Consider the following 22,801-nt stretch of genomic DNA (forward strand, 5'->3'; position numbering starts at 1 on the left):
AGATGCTTCTGCCGCTTGTCGTCACACCACCATCTTCACACCACCCCCGCTCGATACCTCTCCCCTGCAACGGCCTTCCCAATTGTCCAGTCGCAATTGGATACTGCTGACCATGCGACTTCGTTACCTGAGATAGAACACCGTCCGCTACAGGTTCATCTAACCTTCTACTTACGAACTGCTCCACCCGCCCTCTGCCTCTCCACATACACCTGCACAGGAAGCTCTAGAAGCACCAATAAGACGCCAAAATGGTCAAATTCTACTCTTCCAACGAAACTTACTCATATCCTTTCTCCGCAGTTTCCCTTGCTTACTTCCTGCGCTATCCAAACCCTTACTCCACTCACGTGCTCTCCACCGACACTATCGCCCGCCACTATGACCCCGAGACCCAGCGCCTGACTACCATACGGCTACACCTTAAGCGCTCCAAACTTCCCTCTGCTGTGCTCAAGCTCGTCCCTCGGTCTCTGCTTGGTGCATCGGCCGGCGGCGAATCGCAGACTTACATTCTTGAGAAATCGGTTGTGGATATCAAGGAGGGATGGATGGACACTGAGTCCCGCAACCTGGAGTGGACAGGAGTTCTATCCGTCATTGAAAGGCAGAAGTTCACTCGCCCTTCTTTGCTCGCGTCTGACCATGCGAGAGTTCGGCAGGGCTCGGAAAGCCCCGCTCTACGCCACGGCTTCATCAACTTCAACAACAAGGGCAATGGCGTCAAGGTGGAAGACAATGTCGAGACAACAGATGTGACAAGCTCGGTTACGCTGCACAGTCATATTGGCGAGGCGTGGAAGAAGAAGCGCGAGGCTGCTAGAGAGGGTTTTGTGGAAGAGGAACAACCTCAAAAGATGGGTCTTTTGCGAAGCTGGGGCACCGCGGCTCTACAACGCAACATTGAAAAGATTGGTCTCTCGCGCGCGCAGCGAAGTCAGCCAAACGCGCGTGAGGGCATGAAGGTAGTGCTCGAACGCATGCGCGAAGGCGGCCTGGTCGGCGTACTCGAGGGCATGCGACGGGATCGGGAAGCGATCATGGCAGGGCAGCCATTAACCGCGCCGCGTGCAGCAGAGGCAGACGAATAAATTTGTCAACATCACAAGGCAACGGTGTACGAAGTGATTTTTGTGTGGAAAACAACGATTTTATGGTTTTGTATGAATATCAAGCGACGGCGTAACGGTCTCTCCCCCTTTCTCCCTCTGCCATTATATCTCTTCTCTCTCTGGTTTTGGGGCTGTTTTGGATTTGAACTTTTGATTCTGGTGGTGCTGATTTGGTATCGGCAGTCTTGGAACATTTGACTTGAAGACGATAATGTCGGATTGGTGGACGGTTTTGTATTAAACAACAATCATTCACGGCCTTGGCTCTGTTGAAGTCGCGGTGGCGTGGGACGCAGACGTGTTAGCGTTGACGTTGCTACGCCGTGTATTAAAAGCATTTTCCCAGCGCCTTTTTTTGTGTTCCTCATTTTTTTGCAGGTGATGTTGTGAGAAGTCCCCCCGTGAACGATACACATACTACCACGCATATTCTCGTCTCCTGCATACAATCTCTCACAGCCCAATCTCATCATTTCAACAATACATCTTATGCGAAGAACACCCCCACAAATCGACAAACAAGACCAACGGCGAAATCTTATCATACGCCTGTGCCTGCGGAGTCGTCAGACAAGTTTCCAGCTGAGCCTGTCCCAACTTTGCTCGGCGCATCACCGCCGTCGAACCCGTCTCAGTCTCTGTCGAATGGCGCTCACATGTCGATGTCGTCGAGTAAGTCGAGCTCGCAGACGCAGGACACAGACTGCTAGTACTATGCATATCACATAGCTCATACGTATCTTGTCCAGCGTACGGGGATACGCCAGATGTCTGCTGCGCAAACACCTTGCGTGGAAAGTGGACGAAGGTTGTGAGGTGGAACCTTGATGATTTATCCATCTTTGTTGATGAGTTCTCTCAAAAACTGGCAATAGGTAGTAAGTAAGGCGTTTCTTTACTGAAAAAGCAGCCAGCGGGATATGCGTTGTCTTTACCTACGTTAGATCGCCATTACAACTGTGGCTTCTTCTTGCATCTCGGCTACATTTTCCCAGTTTCCTATTCTTCTTTCTTCCCTGTTATCAGATCTCTTCTCTCGAAAAAATAAAATCGCGCTTGTAACAGAGCAGAAAGGCTACTGTATTGCTTGGACATCGGCTTTGTGTCATAGGCGTTACGTTACATGGAGCTCTTTTTGCCATCCAACCCACCGTTTTTACTACGTTGTACGGGGTGTTTCTGGACGACATTACGGGAGCGGGTAACGCGGACGCTATCAAGTTGCGGGTTCTTTATTTGATTGGGATGTGTACCAGGTGGAAGGGGTATGGAGGGAGAGTAGGCTAGTGGAATGTGGGATAGCGAGATGAGGTTGTGTATGGATGTTTGTAGCTAGTCCGAGGGAGTTTTTCTCAATTTTCGGCTCGAAAACTAGTAATTGATGAACTCGATTTAAGGAGGTTCAGAAGAAGATTTCGATTACAGAATACAAACGATGATGGGTACTGACGAGGCTGAGTAAAAGATAACTTGTATATCAGCGTTATATCCTTCCTGTCATCACATGTCAGCTGTCACTTTGTTCGATGTACCTCTCCGCCTCCACGCGAACACCCCTTATCTTCCGGACACAACATGTACATCCTCCCCCTTTCCTACGTACCAATACCTTTTCCTCGAGTCTGCACCGTACCACCCACGGCCCAGATCGAATCGATCCGCACCCACCTGTTACACCAAAAAACGCCCTCGGTTAAGATTTGAACTTGAACTTGGAGCGTTGCACACGACTACTTTAGTGTCGTTTTCAATGGCTTAGGGAAATAGCGGCAGTGGGGACGCGAGGATTGACTAAATGTGTGGGCGATGAGTTGTACAGTGGGGTTTCCCGTAGGGAAGGATGCGGACTGGGTGGACTGTATAGTTGCAGGACATGTAGAGGTGGGCACAAAGGGTGCTGCGGTTGGCGCCTAGTAAATTTAGTGGATGCCAGTTTGGATGCGCCAGGGAAGGGTGACGTTGCATAATGAGTGGAGAAAAACAAGATGGAGGTTTGATTGCTTGGGTGAAGAGGTGTAGATGCAGATGAAATGATGTCGGGTTGGATGTTTGTGTTTCTTCTGGCAAGCCTACTTCGTCATTGTGGACTTCGATATAGGAAAAAGTTGGTCTGGACTACGAAACACAATGAACGTAGCATGTAGGTCACGATGATAGCATGTTTAAGATTCGTATCATCTGTATAACCAATATATTATTGATGAAATAATATGAGGCTTTCTCTGTTTGTCGTCTTCTAGTACTTTAAATCAACATTGCCATTTCATTCGGCAGAATCTCGATCCGTCGCGATCGTATTCCAAGTATTGCTTGGTACATACTTACTGCATGTAAGTCGACCACCGAATTCATCAGCAGTTTAATCTAGAAAATTTCCTTTTAGCATCTTGCTTAACACAAGCCGTGACCTTTTCTTGTACTCATAAGAACACATTGCCGGCGCTAGCACGATTGTTGTCTTAGTAGGTCTTTCTAGGGACTTGTTTCGGATTTGTATGAATCTAAGGCTAACCTGTTGTAGTAAATGCATGCGAATCCATTTAACTAGATACTTATGGGGTAGTCTATGTTTCGGCCGCACTCTAATTCAACGAGGTCTATCTCGTATACACAATATGGGTTGAGCTGTTAGAATAACTGGTCCAGTTTTGCATTGTGTGTTGTGTGAATTCTTCAGAGCAGTGTCCACAATGTATATTGATGTGTGGAATATAAACACTACGTAGTAGGCACTTCCTTCTGGATTCCCACATCTCTTAGGCTCTCTGAGCAACACAAGAATCAAAACACTGCATTTTCGGAACCCCTTGTCTTCCATTGCGAACATGAAGCTCTATTTTTCTTTGTCGCTTGCATTTGCTGCGCTCGCGTTGAGTGCTCTACAACGAACTATTATTGGAGCCCGTGCTGCACAGCAAACCAGTATTGTACTCGCTTCTCCAGAACGAGTCGCTGTTGCAGCCGAAGCTGGAGAAGAGGAGAAATAGTTTCTTATGCGTGACTTGAATCGTCCCGAAATTCTCTAGGTAAGTTCCCACAACGATACCATCGAATCGGTGTTGCTTTCTCTGACCCCAATTTAGTGTTGCTGCATACTTCTAAGTAATCATTTCTGTTGAAGAAACTGTTCAAGCAAGAAAGTTATCGATAATTGACCTCTATATGAAGTTGAAGCTCAGTTGAGAAACTCTAGCACGGAGGTCAACCAGAGTCGCCAACACAGACTGCATCCAACACAATTTTGGCAATCTTCAAGTACAAGGCAGTGAATTGTTAAACCATATTACAACTCATCGATTTCTGAGGAGAAAGCCGACAAACTATGTGAAGATGATCAAATTCGAGTGAAACCCGAGTGTGGAAAAGAAAACAAAAAGCAATGAAAGTAACCAATCTGTCATGAGAAAAAACCACGGAATGTATCAGCAATATGTGTGCAGACCTTGAATCGAGGTGCTGATAAAAGCGCCAGTCGTTCTTGGCTCAGCAAATATTTCCAAGTAGATCGACCTTTACCTCCAACCCCAGCCACTTGATCATTCCTTGATGGCAGACACTGGAGACATAGTACGGGTTCTTTTATCCTCATACTTAATGTCAGCATGGTTACGTAGCCCCTTCCTCAACTTGCTCTTGATATTCCAGCATTGCCTCGATGATCTGCAAAGCCATGCCGTGACTGACCACGTCCTTGATTTCAGTCCATAGCTCTGCATTGAGGTTGCTGGCCAGAGTGTTGATGACCATTTCTCGAAGCCTCTTTGGCGTGTCGTGATCCTTGAATGCATGCTTGAATACTACTTTCATGATGCGATCACCTGGACCAGGCCCGTATCCCAGCATGGTTTTGAGCGATGTACCGTTGGCCACAGCATCTTCAATATGGTCTTTGGCGGTATTGTACAGCTCGGAGTGACAAAACTCACTCAGTGCCCTGACATCCAATTGTGTAGCGAGTTGCAACGTGTTGTAGAGCTGTTGTGGATCTTCGAATTCCACTTTTCCTTGATAGATCCAGTCCATTACTGATTGAACAGTATCTGGCTCCGCTTCTAGTATGAGAATCCGTTTCTAAGCTGCAGCTCGCAAAACCTTATCCTTGGCTCTAGTAATCTCCCTCTTGTTGATCCGATGGATGGCAGCGAATAGTTTCTCTGTAATTGCGTGCAGACCAAAGGCGTCGATGTAGGTTAGACGTACTTTCGTGTTGTCTTCTCGAATGGCGTCGTGCAACATGCATGTCTTGACACGCTTCGACTGCACTTCTGCTTGCGTTGCATTGTTGATCAGTTTCTTGATAGCTGGTCCATAGCCAGGCATAGGGAACCTCTCGTACGCGCGGATAATAAGAGGCAGTGCCTACAGGTATGTTAATATGGTGTCATCATACTGATACCAGATCGACTGGACTTTGTCTGTAATGGTGATGATAACTATAGAGTCCGTTCTTTCCAAGTTGTCTCAGGAAGCTTACCTTTTCTTCGTGATCACCAGCTGCAAACTCCTCTGCAGTGACCTCTGGGAAGACATGTGCTGCAATCTGGTCACGAAGGTGATCGGTCTGTTCAAACTGCTTTCTAAGAATCTTGGCCTTGGTGAAGCACTCCTCGAGCAGTTTACTATGGCAACGAAGGAGCTCTTCGTGTATAGTGAACTTGATAGAGAGATCTGGACTACACTCAATTGCGACGGGAGCCTGCATGAGCATCCTGGAAGCAGTGTTAGTCACTGAGCATTGGAGAACAATTAGACAATCACTGGTGCGGCTTGAATGGCTTTAGTTGGGGAATAGGTGACGAAATCACGATCGGGTTAGAGGTCTCTCCGATGCTGGTGCGCCTCTCTGAAGAACCGGGAGGTGTAGTATAGGGCGTAGTCATCGTGTCTTGGTCCATTGAGCGATCTTTGGTGGATGTTGGAGGAGAAGAGAAGGAAAAGACAGGCCTGGGTAAGATTGATATAGACAGTATCGATGGTCTGTATATGGCATTGTCCTTCACCTGGAGAAACAAAGGCACAGGGTGGTTGCTGGGACAAGGTAGCAGAGGTGAGAGAGAGGCAAACCCCACTGATACTGTGAATTTTGGCGTAAGAAGAGGTTTATATTAGGCTTCCAACTGCACTTTTCTATAAGCTATCTATCTGAACTAATCATAGCTACATAGTGAAAGACACTGGAAATGTCATGAATGCTCCAATAAGTGTCAATGTGTAGTAAAAGTAGTCCACAGTGGTTGCAGTGGGTGAAGTTATCAGAGCGAGATGTGAAACTCATGGGCAGTATGGAAATGATGGCTTCAGCGCGGTGCTATGTGGGTGATGTGTGAGTTTAGGGATATGGGGTAGAGGAGGGCAATGACGATGTTGAGGAGCGGTGCACGGGCGCTGCCCCGCCGCGATGGTGTTTGGTGAGTGTCGACACCACAACCAGACAACGCGCCACCATGGCAAAACTCCACCGTGAGCGCGTCGAACACGCGTTGAACGAATTGCTGGTGCGCATAGTACCTGAGGATCCCAACGATGATGAAGAGGCCGCCAACCAGCGCTTCGAAGACGCGTTTGAGTTTGCCATTGACGAACTCACGTCGGCAGGAGATCCCGCCCTGGTCCCAGATGTCCACCACATCGCCAGCCTGATGGACCGCAAGGGTGAGTGATGATGTTGCGTGTTATGTGGTTATACATGGAAAAGATACACATTACTAACACATAACAGTCTCAGGCCCACGAAACGATCAGCACAAGAGCGCACGTCTGCATAATCTGCTCTCGCGCCTCGAGACACAGACGGTACTGGACCAGAAATGGCGAATGCTCTACTTCCTCTACAAACTCTCGGACAATGGCGAGCCAGTTCCCGATGCGCCTGTGGCCCAAGACCTGCGCAGCTTTCCTCGTGAGCCCACTACACCTTCTAAGCGTACCTCTGCCCCAGCATTCCAGGACGCCTTTGCGAAACCCGGCCTTGCCCAGCTACCTGTCAATGCCGGTTCACCCAAAGCACCTTCACGCCCACCGACTATTGCCGAAAAGCCAGAGAAGCGACGCGAGAGGCGCTCCCAAGACACGACCAAAGAGCAGCAGGCCAAAGCAGCTAACGCCGCCGAAATGCCAGAATTGGGCCCCTCAGAACCGACCCTGTTACGCGAGCTCCCTTTCACGTTACAGGGCTACTCGTCTGCCAATCTGGCATTTCCTTCCTCGACAGCCCTCAAACTTCCACCGACCCTCCCTGTGCCCATTATCAGCCTCCTGCATACCCTTGCTGAGCCCGCCATCCTGTACAAAGGCCTTGCCGAGTTTGTCGATGAGAGCCAAGGCGGTCTGATAGAGCAGAGTTTCCGCGCGGCTTTGGCCAAGGAACTGAGGGCGTACCTCGGCCTGGTTGCTACGCTCGAGGGCCAGATTAAGAGGGCCTTGGCACAGCTCGGTGAGGGCTCAGCGCACCAGGGCGCCAGCAAAGCCGGAGTCACTCTCAAGCGGTGCGTCATATGGATTAGAGAGCCGACAATGGGCCTGCGACTCATGAGTCTGATGGTGGAAGAATCAAAGAAGAAGAAAGGCGGCGAACTGATTGCACTCATCCATTCCTTCTCCCTCAATCACGGCGACCCCTACGTCATGAACTTTGCTGAGCGCCTTCTTTCCGACGTCACCCGCCCATTCTACGACATGCTGAGGCAGTGGGTCTACGATGGCGAGCTGGCTGATCCATTCGCAGAATTCTTCGTCTCTGAGCAGAGCGAAGACGAGATTCTCGAAGCAAATGGCAACGAGGGCAAGGGCGGCGCGACAAGTGTATGGGAAGACAAGTACAGACTCAACGACAAGATGGTTCCAACCATTGTTACTGAGGACTTCGCAAAAAAGGTGTTCCTCATTGGGAAGACACTCAACTTTATTCGCTATGGTTGCGGAGATGCAGCATGGGTTGACACTTACTCTAAAAAGGCTTCCAAGGAGCTGCAATATGGTGATACCGCGAACCTGGAGAGATCTATCGGCGATGCCTATAAGACTACCATGGCTCGTCTGATTGACCTCATGGCGAACAAGTTCAAGCTATTTGATCATTTGCAAGCACTGAAAAAGTACATGTTGCTTGGCGCTGGTGATTTTATTGCCGTACTCATGGAATCGCTCTCGTCAAATCTCGATAGACCCGCCAACACTCAGTACCGACATACGCTCACCGCACAGCTCGAACACGCTGTCAGAAATTCCAACGCCCAATTCGACACATCAGACGTTCTTCGCCGACTCGATTCTCGCATGTTAGAGCTGTCGCATGGCGAGATTGGATGGGACGTATTCACCCTCGAATACAAGATCGATGCTCCTGTAGATGTCATTGTGACCCCATTTGGCTCCAAGCAGTATCTTAAAGTCTTCAACTTTCTATGGAGAGTAAAGCGTGTCGAGTTTGCTCTTGGTTCTACATGGCGTCGCTGCATGACTGGTGCTCGCGGCGTGTTGGGTACGGTATCAGACAAGATGGGCTCCGACTGGAAGAAAGCGCGCTGCGCCATGGCCGAGATGGTCCACTTTGTCAATCAGCTCCAGCACTACATTCTTTTTGAGGTCATTGAGTCGTCGTGGATCGATTTGCAAAGAGCGCTCAACAAACCAGAAAGCACACTCGATGACATGATCGAAGCCCACGCAAGGTACCTCGACAACATTACGAGAAAAGGTCTTCTCGGAAGCACTACCACAGACTTCACGGCGCAACTGCATGAGCTGCTAAAGACCATGCTAGCATACAAAGACGCGGTAGATGGTCTATACTCGTGCTCAGTTGCAGAGTTCACTCGAAGACAAGAACATGCTGCCAAGATTGAGACGCGAACCGCAGCTGGCAGGTGGGGTCTCTCTGAAAAGGACAACCACGGTAGCTCGACTCCAGATCCTTTTGCGCGATCGCGCGCAGCTTCTACCAACCAGGATGCCGACTCGCCTTTCCCGCCACCATTACTGAAAATGGGTATGACTGGGTCTGTCGAAGATGACGTACTACCAGCACTTCAAAAGCGCCTAAGTCATCTGGCCGAGGACTTCAAAGCCAGAATCAACCTTCTCCTTGGTGACCTGGTCCACTCCCCCGATGGCGAGCTCAAAATGTTGGCTGTCAATATTAATTTCAACGATGTATACAAGGTTGAGCGAAGACGAAGGAAAGGGTCTCAAAAACGTGACAAGGACAAAGAGATGTCCAAAGGTGACATTTCTGCAGCATGAGCGTTGGTGTAATTTGCAGCGTTTAGCACGACATTGATACCCCATGTGCTTTGCTAGGAAATTACTTCGCCTGACGCTTCTCCAATTTCAACTTTTTTACCTCCGCTGCCACACTCCACTGCCTCAGATTCAAACACAGAAAAAGATGGGGTATATTATTTCGCATGTCTTCAAACTAACTAGTTAACTCGACTAATCATATTCATCATTCGTGATGCTAATGACATCGTATAGGCGATACATTACATCCACTTCAAGAAAACAAACTACATCTCAAAACAGATCTGTCACGCATTATCTACACTAGTTTTTGATATAGGGAATGCCAGTCAACTTGAATGTCCGCTCATTCATGACCGGCTTGCTGACCGGCTCGAAGCGGTTGTGCGGATCTTCCACCCCATCCCTCGTTGCAACATTGGAACCAGTATGCATCGCATTCGGCCAATGAGTTGTGCCAACCCACCTTTCATACGCATCCTTCTTGCGAATCAAGTCCTCTTGCGAAGCATCCGCCACAGGCATATAGCACGTGTATATCGCAAACCTCGGCTGCTGAGTCTTCGAGGCCAAATTGTAATGCGGTGTGCGGCTATCCCAGACAAGTAGATCGCCTGGATCCGCGCAGACTTTGGTCCATGTGAGACCTTTTTCTGCGAGCCACTTCATGCCGTTTTCAGTAAAGCCGAACCATTCAGGTGTCCACGCCGGGATACGTGGTTCGTCTTTCATGGCGGCATGGAACTCCTCAGAGAGCAAGTGGCCGCCTGGACAGACGATAAGACCGCCATCGTCTGGACCGTTAGGAAGCAAGTTGACAAGACCCTGTAGACAGCGGAATCCAGCTTTCTCTGGGTTCTGGTCTTGGTGTGGCCACGGCTTGTTGGGGGCAATATCTGAGCGGCCGGGAAAAGTAAAGTTGATTGCATCAAAGGAGACAATGAGGTCTTTCTCGTTGTATACCTTCTCAAAAGCACTAACAACTCCTGGTTCGCCGCGGACGTCCCAAGCAAAGTCCTCATGTGTGACGGCGTAGTGGATGCACATGCCCTTTTCGTTGATGAGCGGTAGCTTGTCCTTGTGTGCTGTGGCCAGGTCATTACGGTCGAATCCGAGGTTACTAATGTAGTCTTGTTAGTATGTGGATGAGTAAAGAATGCGGATTTCAGACGAACTTACAAGCCTTCTAGCCATGAGAACATGCGGTCTGCGTATTTCAATGCCCTTTCTTGGGGAATAGCTCCTTTGATGACAGCATAGCCGTCTCGTGCGAGGTCATCTCGCCAGTCTCCAAACTTGGCATCTGTGCCATCCATCTTCATGGCAACATTTTGAACGCCGCTCAAGGTGAGGGTTGGTGTCTTAGTTGTGGTCGTGATCATGATGAGTTGAGTTGAGTTGAGATGAGATATAACGTGCGAATGAAGCTTTGGTTTTTCCCAAAGCGGTAGGTTCTGATCTTGATGAATTGCTCTTTGGTCTTAGTCAAGGCTATCGCTTTTATCTTTCAGTTGCAACCATCTCGTGTTGGGCTGTGCATGATGAGGCTCATACACCACGCCCACAACCCCACCCCCACATGTTCCGATAGATGATAATTTTGGATGTCAACCGTTCCGAAGTCCACCCCACTTCTTCCTAACTGTGTGCTGATCATGCAACTATACTATAACCTTATTAATCCTGGAGGCAACAAACCCTCGGCTTCTCGATGGGATGTGTGTGCATGTTGACACTCGTAATGTGGGGGTGGGCGTACGATCTCTCGGAGCAACAACTTCAACTTCACCATGTCAATCCTGCCTTGAACATTCCTTGTTCACATTTTTTTGTCTCCGCTATCACTTGGTTTCATTATGGCTTCACAAAAACCTCTTCGAATCATCATCGTTGGCAGCGGCATCGCAGGACTAGCGTCTGCCATTGCCTTACGAGGCCCGAACCGTGAAATTACCATTCTTGAACAATCACGTCTGTCGTCGGAGATTGGCGCAACAATTTCTCTTCAGCCAAATGCGACACGCATCATAAAGGAAACGTGGGGTGTGAGCGACTTGCTGGAAGCTTCAAATGGCATGGTGGATAGTGGATTCCGTATCTTTAATTCGGAGGGCAAAATGGTCAACGAAATTCCATTGCTCGTACAAAAGAAATACGGAGCCGATCGCATCATGTGGCATCGACAGGACTTGCATGCACAGCTCACAAAAGTTGTCAAAGACCCTGTGAGAAATGGTCCAGTTCCTGTATTACGGACCTCTTCCCGTGTGGTCGACTGCGATTGCGAGGCGGGACTCATCAAACTAGAAGACGGAGAAATCGTTCAAGCAGACATCATCATCGGCGCCGACGGTATACACAGCGTTTTGCGACCGCTAGTAGCAGGAGAAGAGATCAAGCCAAAGCCCACAGGCGCATCATGCTATCGACTCATGATGACTTCACAAGAAATCCAGCAAAAAGCACCAGATTTTGCAGCACACATCAACCCATCCGAACCTTACACATCAATGTTCATGGCTCACAACTGTCGCCTCATCATGGGCCCCGCCCGCAACGGCGAAATCTTCAGCGTCGTCGCTCTCGTCCCCGACGACAAAATGAACGAAGACCCAGACAAAGCACAATCATGGGTGACAGAAGGCGACCCGCAAAAAATGCTCGAGACTTTCAAAGACTTCCCAGATTGGACTAAAGACATGCTCAAGCTCCCTGACCGCATCGGCCTCTGGCAACTTCGCGACATCGATCCGCTCGACACCTGGGTCCGTGGGCGCGTCATCCTCATCGGAGACGCTGCACACGCTATGCTACCTACGCAGGGTCAAGGCGCGAGCCAGGCGATTGAGGATGCAGAGGCACTTGGCGCTTATCTGAATACTCTACATGGACCACCGGCCAATTCAGAAGAGGTAACGGCACGCCTGAACCAGGTGTTTGAAGCGCGATATGAGCGAGCGAGTTTGATCCAAAAGTTCAGTCGTGATTCGGCGAAGCCGGCAACGGAGAAGGGGAGTAGTGAGATCAAGATGCGACCTGATGAGTTTATGGATTATAATTTTCAGTATAGGGGGGCGGTGGAGTGGCAGAGGCAGAGGCAGAGGGCTGTTAGGTCGAGTGCGTAGGAGCTGACGTAATGAATGTAGTGTGGAGTTTTACTCCCATAGGTAGTTACTGCTATGAGTTGAGATGATGAGATAGTCTGTTTGCCCACATTCCCCGAAGAAACTTTGTTTCTTGTTACTGTGCCCGCATGTTCCGTACCGACTACTCTATCTATCGCTCAGCAGCGGAAAACTTCCGAACCATTTATCAACTTCCGATGTGGGCGGCTAGCGTATCGGGAGTCGACTAGTAGCACACATGTAGTAGGCTTTGCTCAAGCTTTTAATACTAATCATATCCCTCACATATTTCCCATTGCTACAAGGTCGAACAACCTGAATACCATTGGTCAGTTCAACTCTACCCCGCATCCTCAGCACTGTGAAATGTGGAGTAGAGTTGTACACGACTGAGTGCTTGTAGTCCGATCTTCAGAATAATGGAACTTGGTCCTATCCACAGCCGCATACTCGGCCGTTCCACGTCGTAGATGAAGTCTAGCCCTCTGCCACTTGCAGCGGAATGTGGAGAAACCAGCATGTAGTGACTCCATACTCCCCTGGGATGCCAGCCTCTATTCAGCTGCAAGATGGGCGCTGGCTATATCAAGCATAAGGCCTGCACCACCTTGCTTCTTCGCAGAGTTGCCAGCTCTATTATCTGAGCGACAACCCATCCAAGATGGCCGAACCACACCCATGCGCCTCACTAGATCACAAACTCGATGCCGAAATCAACTACATAGAAGATACTACTACTACCATCTCTCAACCTCCCCAAGACAATACCCACTCACACGTCAAAGGCAACGCCTTCCTCATCCGCGAAGACGGTCAAATCCGTAAAATCCCCGTCCCCTCATGCAACCCCAATGACCCCCTCAACTTCTCTCCGTGGGAAAAATATGGCATCATATTTTGTTGCTGTTGGTTCTCTATCATGGGTCTATCGATTGCAGGCGGGCTCGGTGCCATCTTGAATGTGTTTTTTGAAATGTATGCGCCGCAGGGATATACGGCTGATGAGATTGTGTTTTTGATTACGCTGCCTACGTTGTGCATTGGACTGGGTACGTTAATTAAATTCTCTTTCAAATCCCCCCCTCCCCCCAAAAAAAAACTCTCCTAATTTCGAATTGACTAATGTGGATGAGATGGAAAATAGGCAACTACATTATTCTCCCCTTGGCACTAGCATATGGTCGGCGTCCAGTCTTTCTCGTTTCCATGGTAATTCTGCTCGCGGCTACGATTGCCGCCGCTGTGCAAAATAGCTATAACGGCCATCTCGCATCGCGCATCGTGCAGGGTCTCGCAACGGGCTCATCCGAGTCACTCCTCCCGCTCATGCTCACCGAAATAACTTTTCTGCACGAGCGCGGCCGAATTTTCGGGTTGTACTGGATGGTGCAGAATGCGCTGAGCTCATCCATCAACCTGGCGAGCACATATCTAAATGAAGAGATGGGATGGCGGTGGTACTACTGGGTTTTCGTCATCACCATCGGATTTGGACTCGTGGTTGCGTTTTTGCTAGGCTTCGAAACGCAATTTACGCGGTCGCCTGCTAGTCTGGATGGATTACTGATTTTCACGGATGAGTTTGGGGTTACAAAGGTTATTCCGGATGAGGAGGCGCAGGATTACTTTGCGCGGGTGGGCGACAAGGGGTTGAGCGTGCCCAGTGCGGATGCGAACGAGGCTGATGTACCAAGGAAGACGTACCTTCAGAAGCTGCGTCCTTGGTCGCCGGTTCAAAAACAGCCGGTTAAGATTATGGTTATGACATATCTGCACATGCTCCAGAGTCTATACTCCCCAGGCATCCTCTTCGCCATCCTGAGTTCATCGGTTGCGCTTGGCTGCGCCGTCGGCATGTCACTGACCTACAACACCGTGTTGCACGAGCACTACGGATGGGACATGAAGAACATTGGGCTTATCAACGTCGGTGGTGTTATCGGCGCCGTGCTGGGAATGGTGTATTGCACATTCATCGGCGATAAGTTCGTTCTCTACGCCGCGCGACGAAACAAAGGCATTCACAAGCCGGAACACCATCTCATTGTTCTCATCCCACCGGGTATCATCGGTGCTGCAATGCTGGTTCTCTACGGCTACACTGCTGGAGGCGGTGCAACTTGGTGGGGTCCATACATGGCGTGGACACTGTTCCAGTACACGTTTACCGCCGTGCTCATCGTGTCTACGACATTTGCGTCTGAAGCTGGGGCACAACATCCTGGGCCTGCGCTAGTAGTTGTTGTGGGGACCAAGAATATTGTTTCCTTTGGTCTTACATACGGGCTCACGCCCATGGTTGCAAAGCACGGGTATAAGTGGGCGTTTGGTGTGTTGGCGGGTATTTACAGTGCCATCTTCTTGCTCGGTATTCCGGTTTATTATTTGAACCCGATATGGCGTGCGAGAAGTAAGAAGAACTAGTCAGTAGTGAGAGTAGTTTTGAGTTATGACCAGTATGACAAAAGTGCAGTCAATAGATACTTCGCTGAATGTCTACATCCGCAAGTCCAACTTAGTAGTTCCCTATTACAAGAGAAACTCCCAATTCCCTTCCGTTTATCTGCGATGTCTTGAATCCGCTAACTGTAGTATTAAGCCCCAAGCATTGTGCCTGCGCTGACACATGTTAACGACACTCACTCGTAATCACTTTCTATCACTCTAGTTCGCACGCAACAGGACTATAGTATGCATTCCTGGGCTAGTTCACGATGCCCAGAATACCCACAACCCGCTGCAAATATTCAGACATCTAAATGTACTTTTCCCGATAATTTATCAAATACGATCTGTTCACTCAAGTATACTGTCGCTAATTTCGCATAGAATCATGTACATATAATGAGCTCAGTAGTCATAGAAGAGTTCCATTTCAACCTGAATCTAACATAAATGCCTCGCCATTATGCATTCATGACTGTGGCTATCTCCTCCTATCATCACCTACAAGTGTCCATGCAAAATAAAAGGCATATCGTTCATGCCCACATTAGCCATCTTTGTCCATAGCCTGCTCTGCTGACTCCAACAGGAATGTTATTCCGAAATAGACGATGCCGTGGCATAAGTCTACCAACCTCCATTACCACCGTCATTCCAAGAAGCTTCACCAGTAGCAGCAGCAGCAGCAGAGTCACCCGTATCTCCACCCCAGCCACCACCAGAATCACCACCGGTATCGTCATTGGTATCAGCAATCGGAGCCTTGCAACGCTATTCAAGTTAGCATGGATCCCTTCCCCAACAGGAGGAATGCTTACCTTGGGGCCATGTCCCAGCTCACCGCAGTTGCTGCACTTATGCTTGGACCAGTCTTTGGGTTCGGTACAATCACGAGAGAAATGACCCATCTTCTCGCAATTGCGACAGACAACAGTATCGGGATTGCGAGGCTGGTCACACTCCTTGGCCATGTGCTCGGTCGATCCACAGTTGCGGCAGGTACGCGCAGCAACGTTAGGACACTATGAGCTGTCAGTATGTATTGGGTAACTAGTATCCATGTGTGCACTGACATCCTTGGAAAAGTGACCCATCCCATTGCACTTGCGGCACTCGACGCCCTCGGCTGAACGAGGCTCGGGACATTCCTTAGCATTATGGCCTTCCTGCTTGCAGTTCCTGCAGGCAAAGGGGTTGAAGCGTTCTTTGGTGCAGTCGCGGGCTCGATGACCGATTTCCTTACAGTTCACGCACTGGATCTCGGGCTGATGCGTCTCGCGTTCAACTTGCTCTTGTTTGCAGTGCTGCTTAGATGTTAGTCCGAAATTCTTCAAATCAAGAGGCCTGGTTCGATATACTGACCTTGCGAATGTGACCAAGCTCACCGCAATTGCCACACAGTGGTATACCACGATCCTGGACATCGCCACAAGATGCAAGACGCTCCATGTTCTGAGCAGGGCTCTCGGGCCAACCGTGGGCCAACTTGGGGCGACGAGGCTTTGGAGAGAGCTGGAAAGTCAAGACGTACTCGCGATCAGGGTTGCCAATGAGATCGACAATGGTCATGTTGATGGGGATCTCCTCCTTTTTGGCAATAAGATAGATACCGAGACCATCTTCACGTAGAGCTTGCTCCACAGCTGGAAGATCGAACTGGTCCATGGTGGCACGAGCGTACGCCTTCAGACAGACACGGAACACGTCGAAGTCTTTTTCTTTAGCGGCATCGATGAGAGCAACCCATGCAGCTTCGGCATCCATCTCGGGGACACCAGACCAGTTGACTGAGCGGCGAGACTTGCAATCGATAGCTCGGTGACCCGGCTGCTCACATAGCTTGCAAACGCCGTCGAAGGGACGCTGGACACGCTCGTTGGTACAGTCAGTCTTGTTGTGACCAACTTGGCCGCAGTTGAAGCATTCGCCAGCAAGACCACTGCCACCCTCAGGCTTGGATGGGCAGTCACGGGCGTAGTGGCCTGACTGCTTGCAACTGTTGTGTGTGTCAGTATAGATAAAGTGAAGGTTCTGAGCCTCACTCACATCCGGCAGCTGTCATCGCCACCAGCATTAGCACCAGCATCGGCACCAGCGCTGTTGTTGTTGCTGCCACCACACCAGTCATCGCCGCCAGTTGGAGCAAGATCCCAGCGAGGGGCATCGCCTGCACAGAAGATTAGTGTGAGCTGACGGCATTTGCGTGCCATGACACATACCTGAGGTAGGACCTGTATCCCAGCTCATAGTGAGTGACGCTTGCTGCAGCAAGGCTGTGGTGTTGTTTGCGTGTGGTATAGAGAAGAGGATTTGCAGTAGAAGAGCAAGACTTGAAGCAGATGACTGGCACAAATTAAAAAGTTTGCCGTGTAGATGAGGGAGTCGCACTGGTGTCTCCTACTTTATTACCACGCCAGAGGTCCGTGCTCAAACCTGCCGGTCAAACTGAAGGTGAGGGTGAGGAGGGCGGCATGCCTTGCAACAGAGAGTATCACAGGTGAGAGGGATCTATGAGTCTGCTGTAGGTGAATTTGAGGGACGCAGACAATACTGCAGTCACTAGAAAAAAGCTTGAAAATGTTTTACGTTGTTGGATACATAAGTGAAATCAACTCGTCAGGACACATGCCACCAGAAGACAAGGGGTGACGTGTCTCTTTAACCTGAAAGAAAAAGATGCTGGTATCATGTCATAAAACTCCCCGGCAAGACAACAAATGCCTATTCGTAATGCGACGACACGCTCCCTGAAGTCACACAAACCTGAAAAACTCCCACAAGATGCTTAGGGGGCCCGCCCTGATTTGGCTTCCCATCGAACAAATAACCAAACATGGCCAAACCTAGACACCACGGAACTAATGTAAACGTTAGCATACGCTCTTCGTGTAGTGTCTTGCATGTTTCACTTACCGCTCGGACAACTAAGAACCACATTGCACCAATGAACCTGAAAGCCGACAAGCCTGCGACACTGTACAGAACAACAGCCAGATATATAGTAGCAGCCTCGTTCTTCTTCTTCTGCGCATCGTCCGGAGTGCTGACCGTGAGCTCCAGGCCACCCGACTGCAGAACCAAGGCTGTCAGACCCAAGTTGCAAAACATCCAGAACAAGACAACGCCGGATCGGAAACCCTTGTAATAATCTTCCTGCTTCTCACTCGGTGAAGGAATCTTTTTCTCTTCGACCCACTTACTGCTAAACACTTTTAGCTCTTCCTCATATTGCGTGTTGAGATCGGCATCATCAGTGGGTGCCTGAATGTCGGCTTTACCATCGGCTTTTGTTATGACCGAAGGCAGCTTTTCTGGTTTGTCATCTCCCTTGGTACCCCAGGTGATGTCGTGCGTGTTACAAAAAGCGTAGACGTTGAGAATATTGATGTATGTCGGGGTCATGAGGAGATATTGGAGGAAGGAAGTAAACATGTGCCACGGATCCAAGAAGATAATGGAGACGAGGAACCACATGACATACGTCGACAGTAGCGAGATGATCAACGTCGCGAAGATCCTGTCCCTGAACAGATCCGCAAAGTTGAAGCCCTTGTTGGCAGCGATCTGGCCCTGGACGGAACGGACGCTGATGAAGATGGATGCAAACATGAGGTATGTCATGATGATACACCAAAAGTAGACCATGGACATGTACCACTTGTTGGAACCCTGCGGCCGATTACCCAATGACAGGATGAAACAGGTGATTAAGACAGCGATGTAGAGCCATTCGAATACAATGAAGAGAACTTTGCCAGCAGTGCCGAGTTCATTCTGCAGAGAAGCCGTGAGGATACGGAAGACCAGGAAGAAGTTACCGAGGGCGAACCAGGCGAAGATCATGCTAATCGTCTGGTAGACAAACTCGACGAGAAACATCATTTTTCGCAAGAAAGAGTGATCACTGCGGAAGATGTCGAAGGAGTGAGCCAAGGCGTATACAGCAGCGAAGAAGGAACCATTAAGCCAACGACGACGCTGACTGATGAACTCGGCCATGGTGGTAGGAACATCGGTTTCGCCAGTGGCCGACTTGACGTATTGCAAGATCCAGTGGCAATTGCGTTTGGAGACCAACTCGAAACAGAGAATACGATCTTCAGCCAAGTACATGTTGGCAGTGAAAATGCCAGCGTTGGCGCCGTGCATCTTCTCGCCGGCGAAATACTTCTCTAGTGGACCCTGTCCAGTCTTGTCGTTCTGGAGAGCGACATATCTGTAGGCTGAGAAAGCACCAGGAAGCACACTAATGAAACCAAAGGCGGATTCCAGAGGCTTGTCCAGAATGTTACTCATCTTGTACTCAAAGTTCTGAGTTGCTACCAGCGGATTCAGAAGCTTCTTTCCATGCACCAACATGGCCTTGATTTCACCACAGGCACCAGCACACATTGGCTCGAGATCAAAGGCCTTCCAGAGTTGATAGACGGAATCTTTTCCAGGCTTGGTACCCGCATCGATGAGCACGCAGACGTTTGGATCCAGGACGGCACCAAAAGCCTGAAAGAACCAACGATGCGAGTTGATCTTCTTCTGGTTCTTTTCTTTGAGACAGAACAACATCTGCACAGGGGTGTTGCCCTTCTTGACGTTAACGACACCCTTCTTGATGTCGAGTGTCATCTGGGTAGTGTACTCGTAGATATGGGCAGTCACGTCCTTGCCGTTAACTTGCTGCTTGGCAATGCCGTCTTGGTATACACCGAGACCAGCTAGTACAGCACGGGTTCGCGGATTGATCTTGGCACGACCATCGCTGACGACGCATACGACGATCTTCTTCCACGCATCCTTACCCCACGTTTTACTGTTAGTTCGCGAGTTCATGTACTCAATGTTCTTGATTACGCCACTCATTGTGCGCGCGAACAGCTCGTCTTCCTCGTTGTACATGGTAATGACAATGAACAGCTCAGTGTGCCGCGGCTTAGCAAACAGCTTCTGGCGAAGGGTGAAGCGCTCCGCATCAAAGTGTTCAGGATCGCATGTGGCGGCCGAGTAGCGCATGTGTGTGAACTCGTCACGCTCGGGGGGCTGTGCATGTGGGACTTGGTTGAGCAGTCGTGGCGGAATCGGGCAGTCGAGAACCAAGTTACCCTTGAACAACTGAACTTCCTTGACCGTCTTCCATCTTTTAATCGGTGCTTGGCTGGGTGGCGGTGCTGGCTCATCATGAAACGGGTTCTCTGGGTCCATGTCTTCTGGGTCGTGAGGGTCTGGGCCATATGAGTTGCCGCTTTGCATCATAGGTCTGTTAATGTCGTCGTCCTGCCAGTAGTGCGTAGGCTGGGTGCCATATCCCGCACCGGGGCTCTCATCATGAGGAGTTGGGTCGTAAGGCTGGTTGTAGTATGCATCGTGGTGTTGTTGGGGGTCGAATGAATAGTTATTTTCGTGTCGTTGCGGTCGTGGGTCGTAGTCGTCGTGGTAGTTGCCTCCAGTGTATGGAATGTTTTCTACCGAGTACTGCGTTTTGTTAGCCTGTGGTGTTTTTTTGGGTATGTCGCGACCATGGCAAAGTGCCCTAACAGCTCTCAGAATGTCTCATGCTGTGTATCCGACGTACACTTGGTTGTAGGGGCAAGCGGTCACTAGACGCAATTGCTTGGTTGGGTCCCATGGGAATCTCCAAGACGCCCGATGGTGAGGGAGATGTATATCGATCTTCGAGTTGGTAGCCTCGGAGTGGCTGTCCGGGAGAGGGCGTGCGCCCGTTTCCTCGTCGTGGATCCATCTCGAACGGGTCGTCGTTGCCGCCCGGGTGGTCTGGACAGCGCTGTTAGTGTTTCGATATGGTAGCTGGTCGGTGAGGTAAGAGGCTAGGGGAACAAAGGATAGTGCCCAGAGAGTGGTCACCAGGTCCTTGCGAGGGTGCGTAAGAAGGGAAGCAGTGCTCCGTGGGCACTCACCTAGTCTGTTGTATGACATGCCGACGTGATTTCCGTGGTGCGGCCGCAACTTTGTTCAATCTAGCGGCAATGCGGCAACCGAAACCACAGTCCAAAACGTTAATGTGAGGGATGGCGCGACAGCAAATCCAAAGGCGCGGCTGTTGTTGTGCTCGTCGTATAAGCGTTGCGGGATAGAAGGCAGGAATATGTATGGTGTTTCAGGTGGGCTTGGTGGGTCACAAAAGCTGCAGGGTGCACCGCAGTTGTTTACCACAGCAACCGGCGGGCACAGGTGGGTAATGATGTAACGGCGGGCACTCGAGCGCACAAGGCCGGATACGAGGTTGGCCCAGGCAAAGAACGGGACGATGATGGAATGTGTTTTTGTTTTGGAATATCGACGTCTCTCAGCTGGCCGAGTATGCAGGCGGGTGGGTGTAGCTTGAAGTATGTACACAGCCGCCAAGCAGGGCAGAGCAGGTGGGCGAGGCAAGGCAAGTTGCGACTGCGACTGCGACTGCGACTGCGCACCATTCGCTACGCAATCAGCGTGGGGCATGGCCGCCGCACCCTTCAGCCTTCACAGCCGCACCAAGTGACGAGGCCATGCATGTGACCTGCTTACGCCAAACACTGCCGTTAACTAACTAATAAACGAGGGGCTGCTACAGATGAACAATACCGGCCCTTCATCTTGACAGCATTGGCATTGCGGCGATGTCATGTCTTCCTGTCGTCTTGTATTGCATGAGTTGCCCTTGTTAGGGCAGTCGACACACCACCCACAGCCGCAAGTGGAGGATGGTGTACGCCTAACATACCAAGTGCTTATTCCAGCCGTGGCTGCGCATGAGTAGCAAGCCTCCCAAGCCCGAAATACTTGTCTCTGTTTGGGCGCACGTAGCGGGGCGAGTCATGTCCACAACTTGTGTGAGTATGTAGTAGAAGATGGTAAGTTGCCTTGTGAACCTTGGGACGGAAGCACGCGTGGCTGGTCCCTGTGTCTGTGTCTGTGTCTATGTCTGTGCCTGTCTGTGTCTGTGTCTGCCTGTCTGTGCCTGTCTGTGCCTGTGCCTGTGCTGTGCATCGTCTTGGCACCCAAACCGTCCCACCATCCCCAGATCTTCGCTCGCTTCTCCACAGGCACAGACATACCCAGACACGGCCAACTTTTTTTTTGTGTACCATACCATATCACACCATCTATAGACACAGCACCTCCCCACACCCATCGAAACAATGGGCGAATCAACCTCCCTGCAGCCCGTCTCCGTCCTCTTCGTCTGCCTTGGAAACATCTGTATGTACACCACTGTCCCTCCAATACCGCACACCACTAAACTCACCATGTGCAGGCCGCTCAACAATGGCAGAAGGCGTCTTCCAGTCCCTCACCCGACCTGCCGGAAAGTCGCCACACCCACTGATATCCCACATCGATTCATGCGGCACCGGAGCATACCATATCGGCTCCGACCCAGACTCGCGCACAATGGCTACCCTCCGCAAGAACAACATCACCTCGTACCGCCACTCGGCCCGCAAGTTCTCGCCTGCCACCGACTTTGACAAGTTTGACTACATCTTCGCCATGGACGATGAGAACCTGGCGGATCTGGAGAGCTTGCGCCAGAGGGAAGTCAAGAAGAGGGGTGGCGAGGACGGCATCGGGCACGTCATGTTATTTGGCGAATTTGGTGGGAAGAGGAGAAAGTACAGAGGCAGAGAGATGGGCGAGGAGATTGCCGATCCATACTACGGCGGCGACGATGGATTCACCATTGCCTATGAGCAGGCCCAGAGATTTGGGAAGGCATTCTTGGAAAAGCTGGAGGCGGGAGAGTTGAGCTGAGATTGCGGGTGTTGGCATGGCACCAACGACGGTGGTTGGAAGACTCGTCTGTGAACGGAGTCTCGTTTTGATACCCATAGACTGGCCATGGGCTAGAGTGCATTTTACATTACACGAATCATTATCGGCTTTTTT

The 22,801-nt window shown here is 50.2% G+C and overlaps 8 protein-coding genes across 8 annotated transcripts; 5 read left to right on the forward strand and 3 right to left on the reverse strand.

Annotated features, from left to right (window-relative positions):
• Positions 1-46: 46 nt before the first annotated feature.
• COCSADRAFT_32836 (uncharacterized protein) lies at positions 47-1,469 on the forward strand. The gene has a single exon (XM_007696199.1). It carries the CDS (start codon positions 252-254, stop codon positions 1,089-1,091), a length of 840 nt encoding a protein of 279 aa, XP_007694389.1. The 5' UTR covers positions 47-251; the 3' UTR covers positions 1,092-1,469.
• Positions 1,470-4,718: 3,249 nt separating this feature from the next.
• On the reverse strand, positions 4,719-5,992 carry COCSADRAFT_342377 (uncharacterized protein; the record flags this gene model as incomplete). Its single annotated transcript, XM_007697127.1, has 4 exons — positions 4,719-5,183; positions 5,205-5,471; positions 5,587-5,821; positions 5,871-5,992. The coding sequence occupies 4 exons, from the start codon at positions 5,990-5,992 to the stop codon at positions 4,719-4,721; spliced, it is 1,089 nt and encodes a 362-aa protein (XP_007695317.1).
• A 555-nt stretch (positions 5,993-6,547) lies between these two features.
• COCSADRAFT_177800 (uncharacterized protein) lies at positions 6,548-9,701 on the forward strand. Its single transcript, XM_007697128.1, has 2 exons — positions 6,548-6,764; positions 6,832-9,701. Exons 1-2 carry the CDS (start codon positions 6,557-6,559, stop codon positions 9,351-9,353), a joined length of 2,730 nt encoding a protein of 909 aa, XP_007695318.1. The 5' UTR covers positions 6,548-6,556; the 3' UTR covers positions 9,354-9,701.
• COCSADRAFT_78841 (uncharacterized protein) lies at positions 9,657-10,735 on the reverse strand (the record flags this gene model as incomplete). Its single annotated transcript, XM_007697129.1, has 2 exons — positions 9,657-10,473; positions 10,533-10,735. 2 exons carry the CDS (start codon positions 10,733-10,735, stop codon positions 9,657-9,659), a joined length of 1,020 nt encoding a protein of 339 aa, XP_007695319.1.
• A 268-nt stretch (positions 10,736-11,003) lies between these two features.
• COCSADRAFT_218368 (uncharacterized protein) lies at positions 11,004-12,575 on the forward strand. The gene has a single exon (XM_007697130.1). It carries the CDS (start codon positions 11,210-11,212, stop codon positions 12,476-12,478), a length of 1,269 nt encoding a protein of 422 aa, XP_007695320.1. The 5' UTR covers positions 11,004-11,209; the 3' UTR covers positions 12,479-12,575.
• A 190-nt stretch (positions 12,576-12,765) lies between these two features.
• COCSADRAFT_342382 (uncharacterized protein) lies at positions 12,766-14,915 on the forward strand. Its single transcript, XM_007697131.1, has 2 exons — positions 12,766-13,527; positions 13,623-14,915. The coding sequence occupies exons 1-2, from the start codon at positions 13,140-13,142 to the stop codon at positions 14,900-14,902; spliced, it is 1,668 nt and encodes a 555-aa protein (XP_007695321.1). The 5' UTR covers positions 12,766-13,139; the 3' UTR covers positions 14,903-14,915.
• A 2,522-nt stretch (positions 14,916-17,437) lies between these two features.
• On the reverse strand, positions 17,438-21,116 carry COCSADRAFT_132882 (glycosyltransferase family 2 protein). Its single transcript, XM_007697132.1, has 4 exons — positions 20,833-21,116; positions 20,490-20,689; positions 17,837-20,389; positions 17,438-17,781 (listed from the first exon to the last, which is right to left on the reverse strand). The coding sequence occupies exons 1-4, from the start codon at positions 20,849-20,851 to the stop codon at positions 17,767-17,769; spliced, it is 2,787 nt and encodes a 928-aa protein (XP_007695322.1). The 5' UTR covers positions 20,852-21,116; the 3' UTR covers positions 17,438-17,766.
• A 937-nt stretch (positions 21,117-22,053) lies between these two features.
• Positions 22,054-22,666, forward strand: COCSADRAFT_76678 (uncharacterized protein; the record flags this gene model as incomplete). The annotated part of the gene is made up of 2 exons (XM_007697133.1): positions 22,054-22,114; positions 22,170-22,666. The coding sequence occupies 2 exons, from the start codon at positions 22,054-22,056 to the stop codon at positions 22,664-22,666; spliced, it is 558 nt and encodes a 185-aa protein (XP_007695323.1).
• Between the last annotated feature and the right edge of the window lie 135 nt (positions 22,667-22,801).

The sequence above is a fragment of the Bipolaris sorokiniana genome (assembly GCF_000338995.1).
Source record: "Bipolaris sorokiniana ND90Pr unplaced genomic scaffold COCSAscaffold_1, whole genome shotgun sequence".
Taxonomy (NCBI): domain Eukaryota; kingdom Fungi; phylum Ascomycota; class Dothideomycetes; order Pleosporales; family Pleosporaceae; genus Bipolaris; species Bipolaris sorokiniana.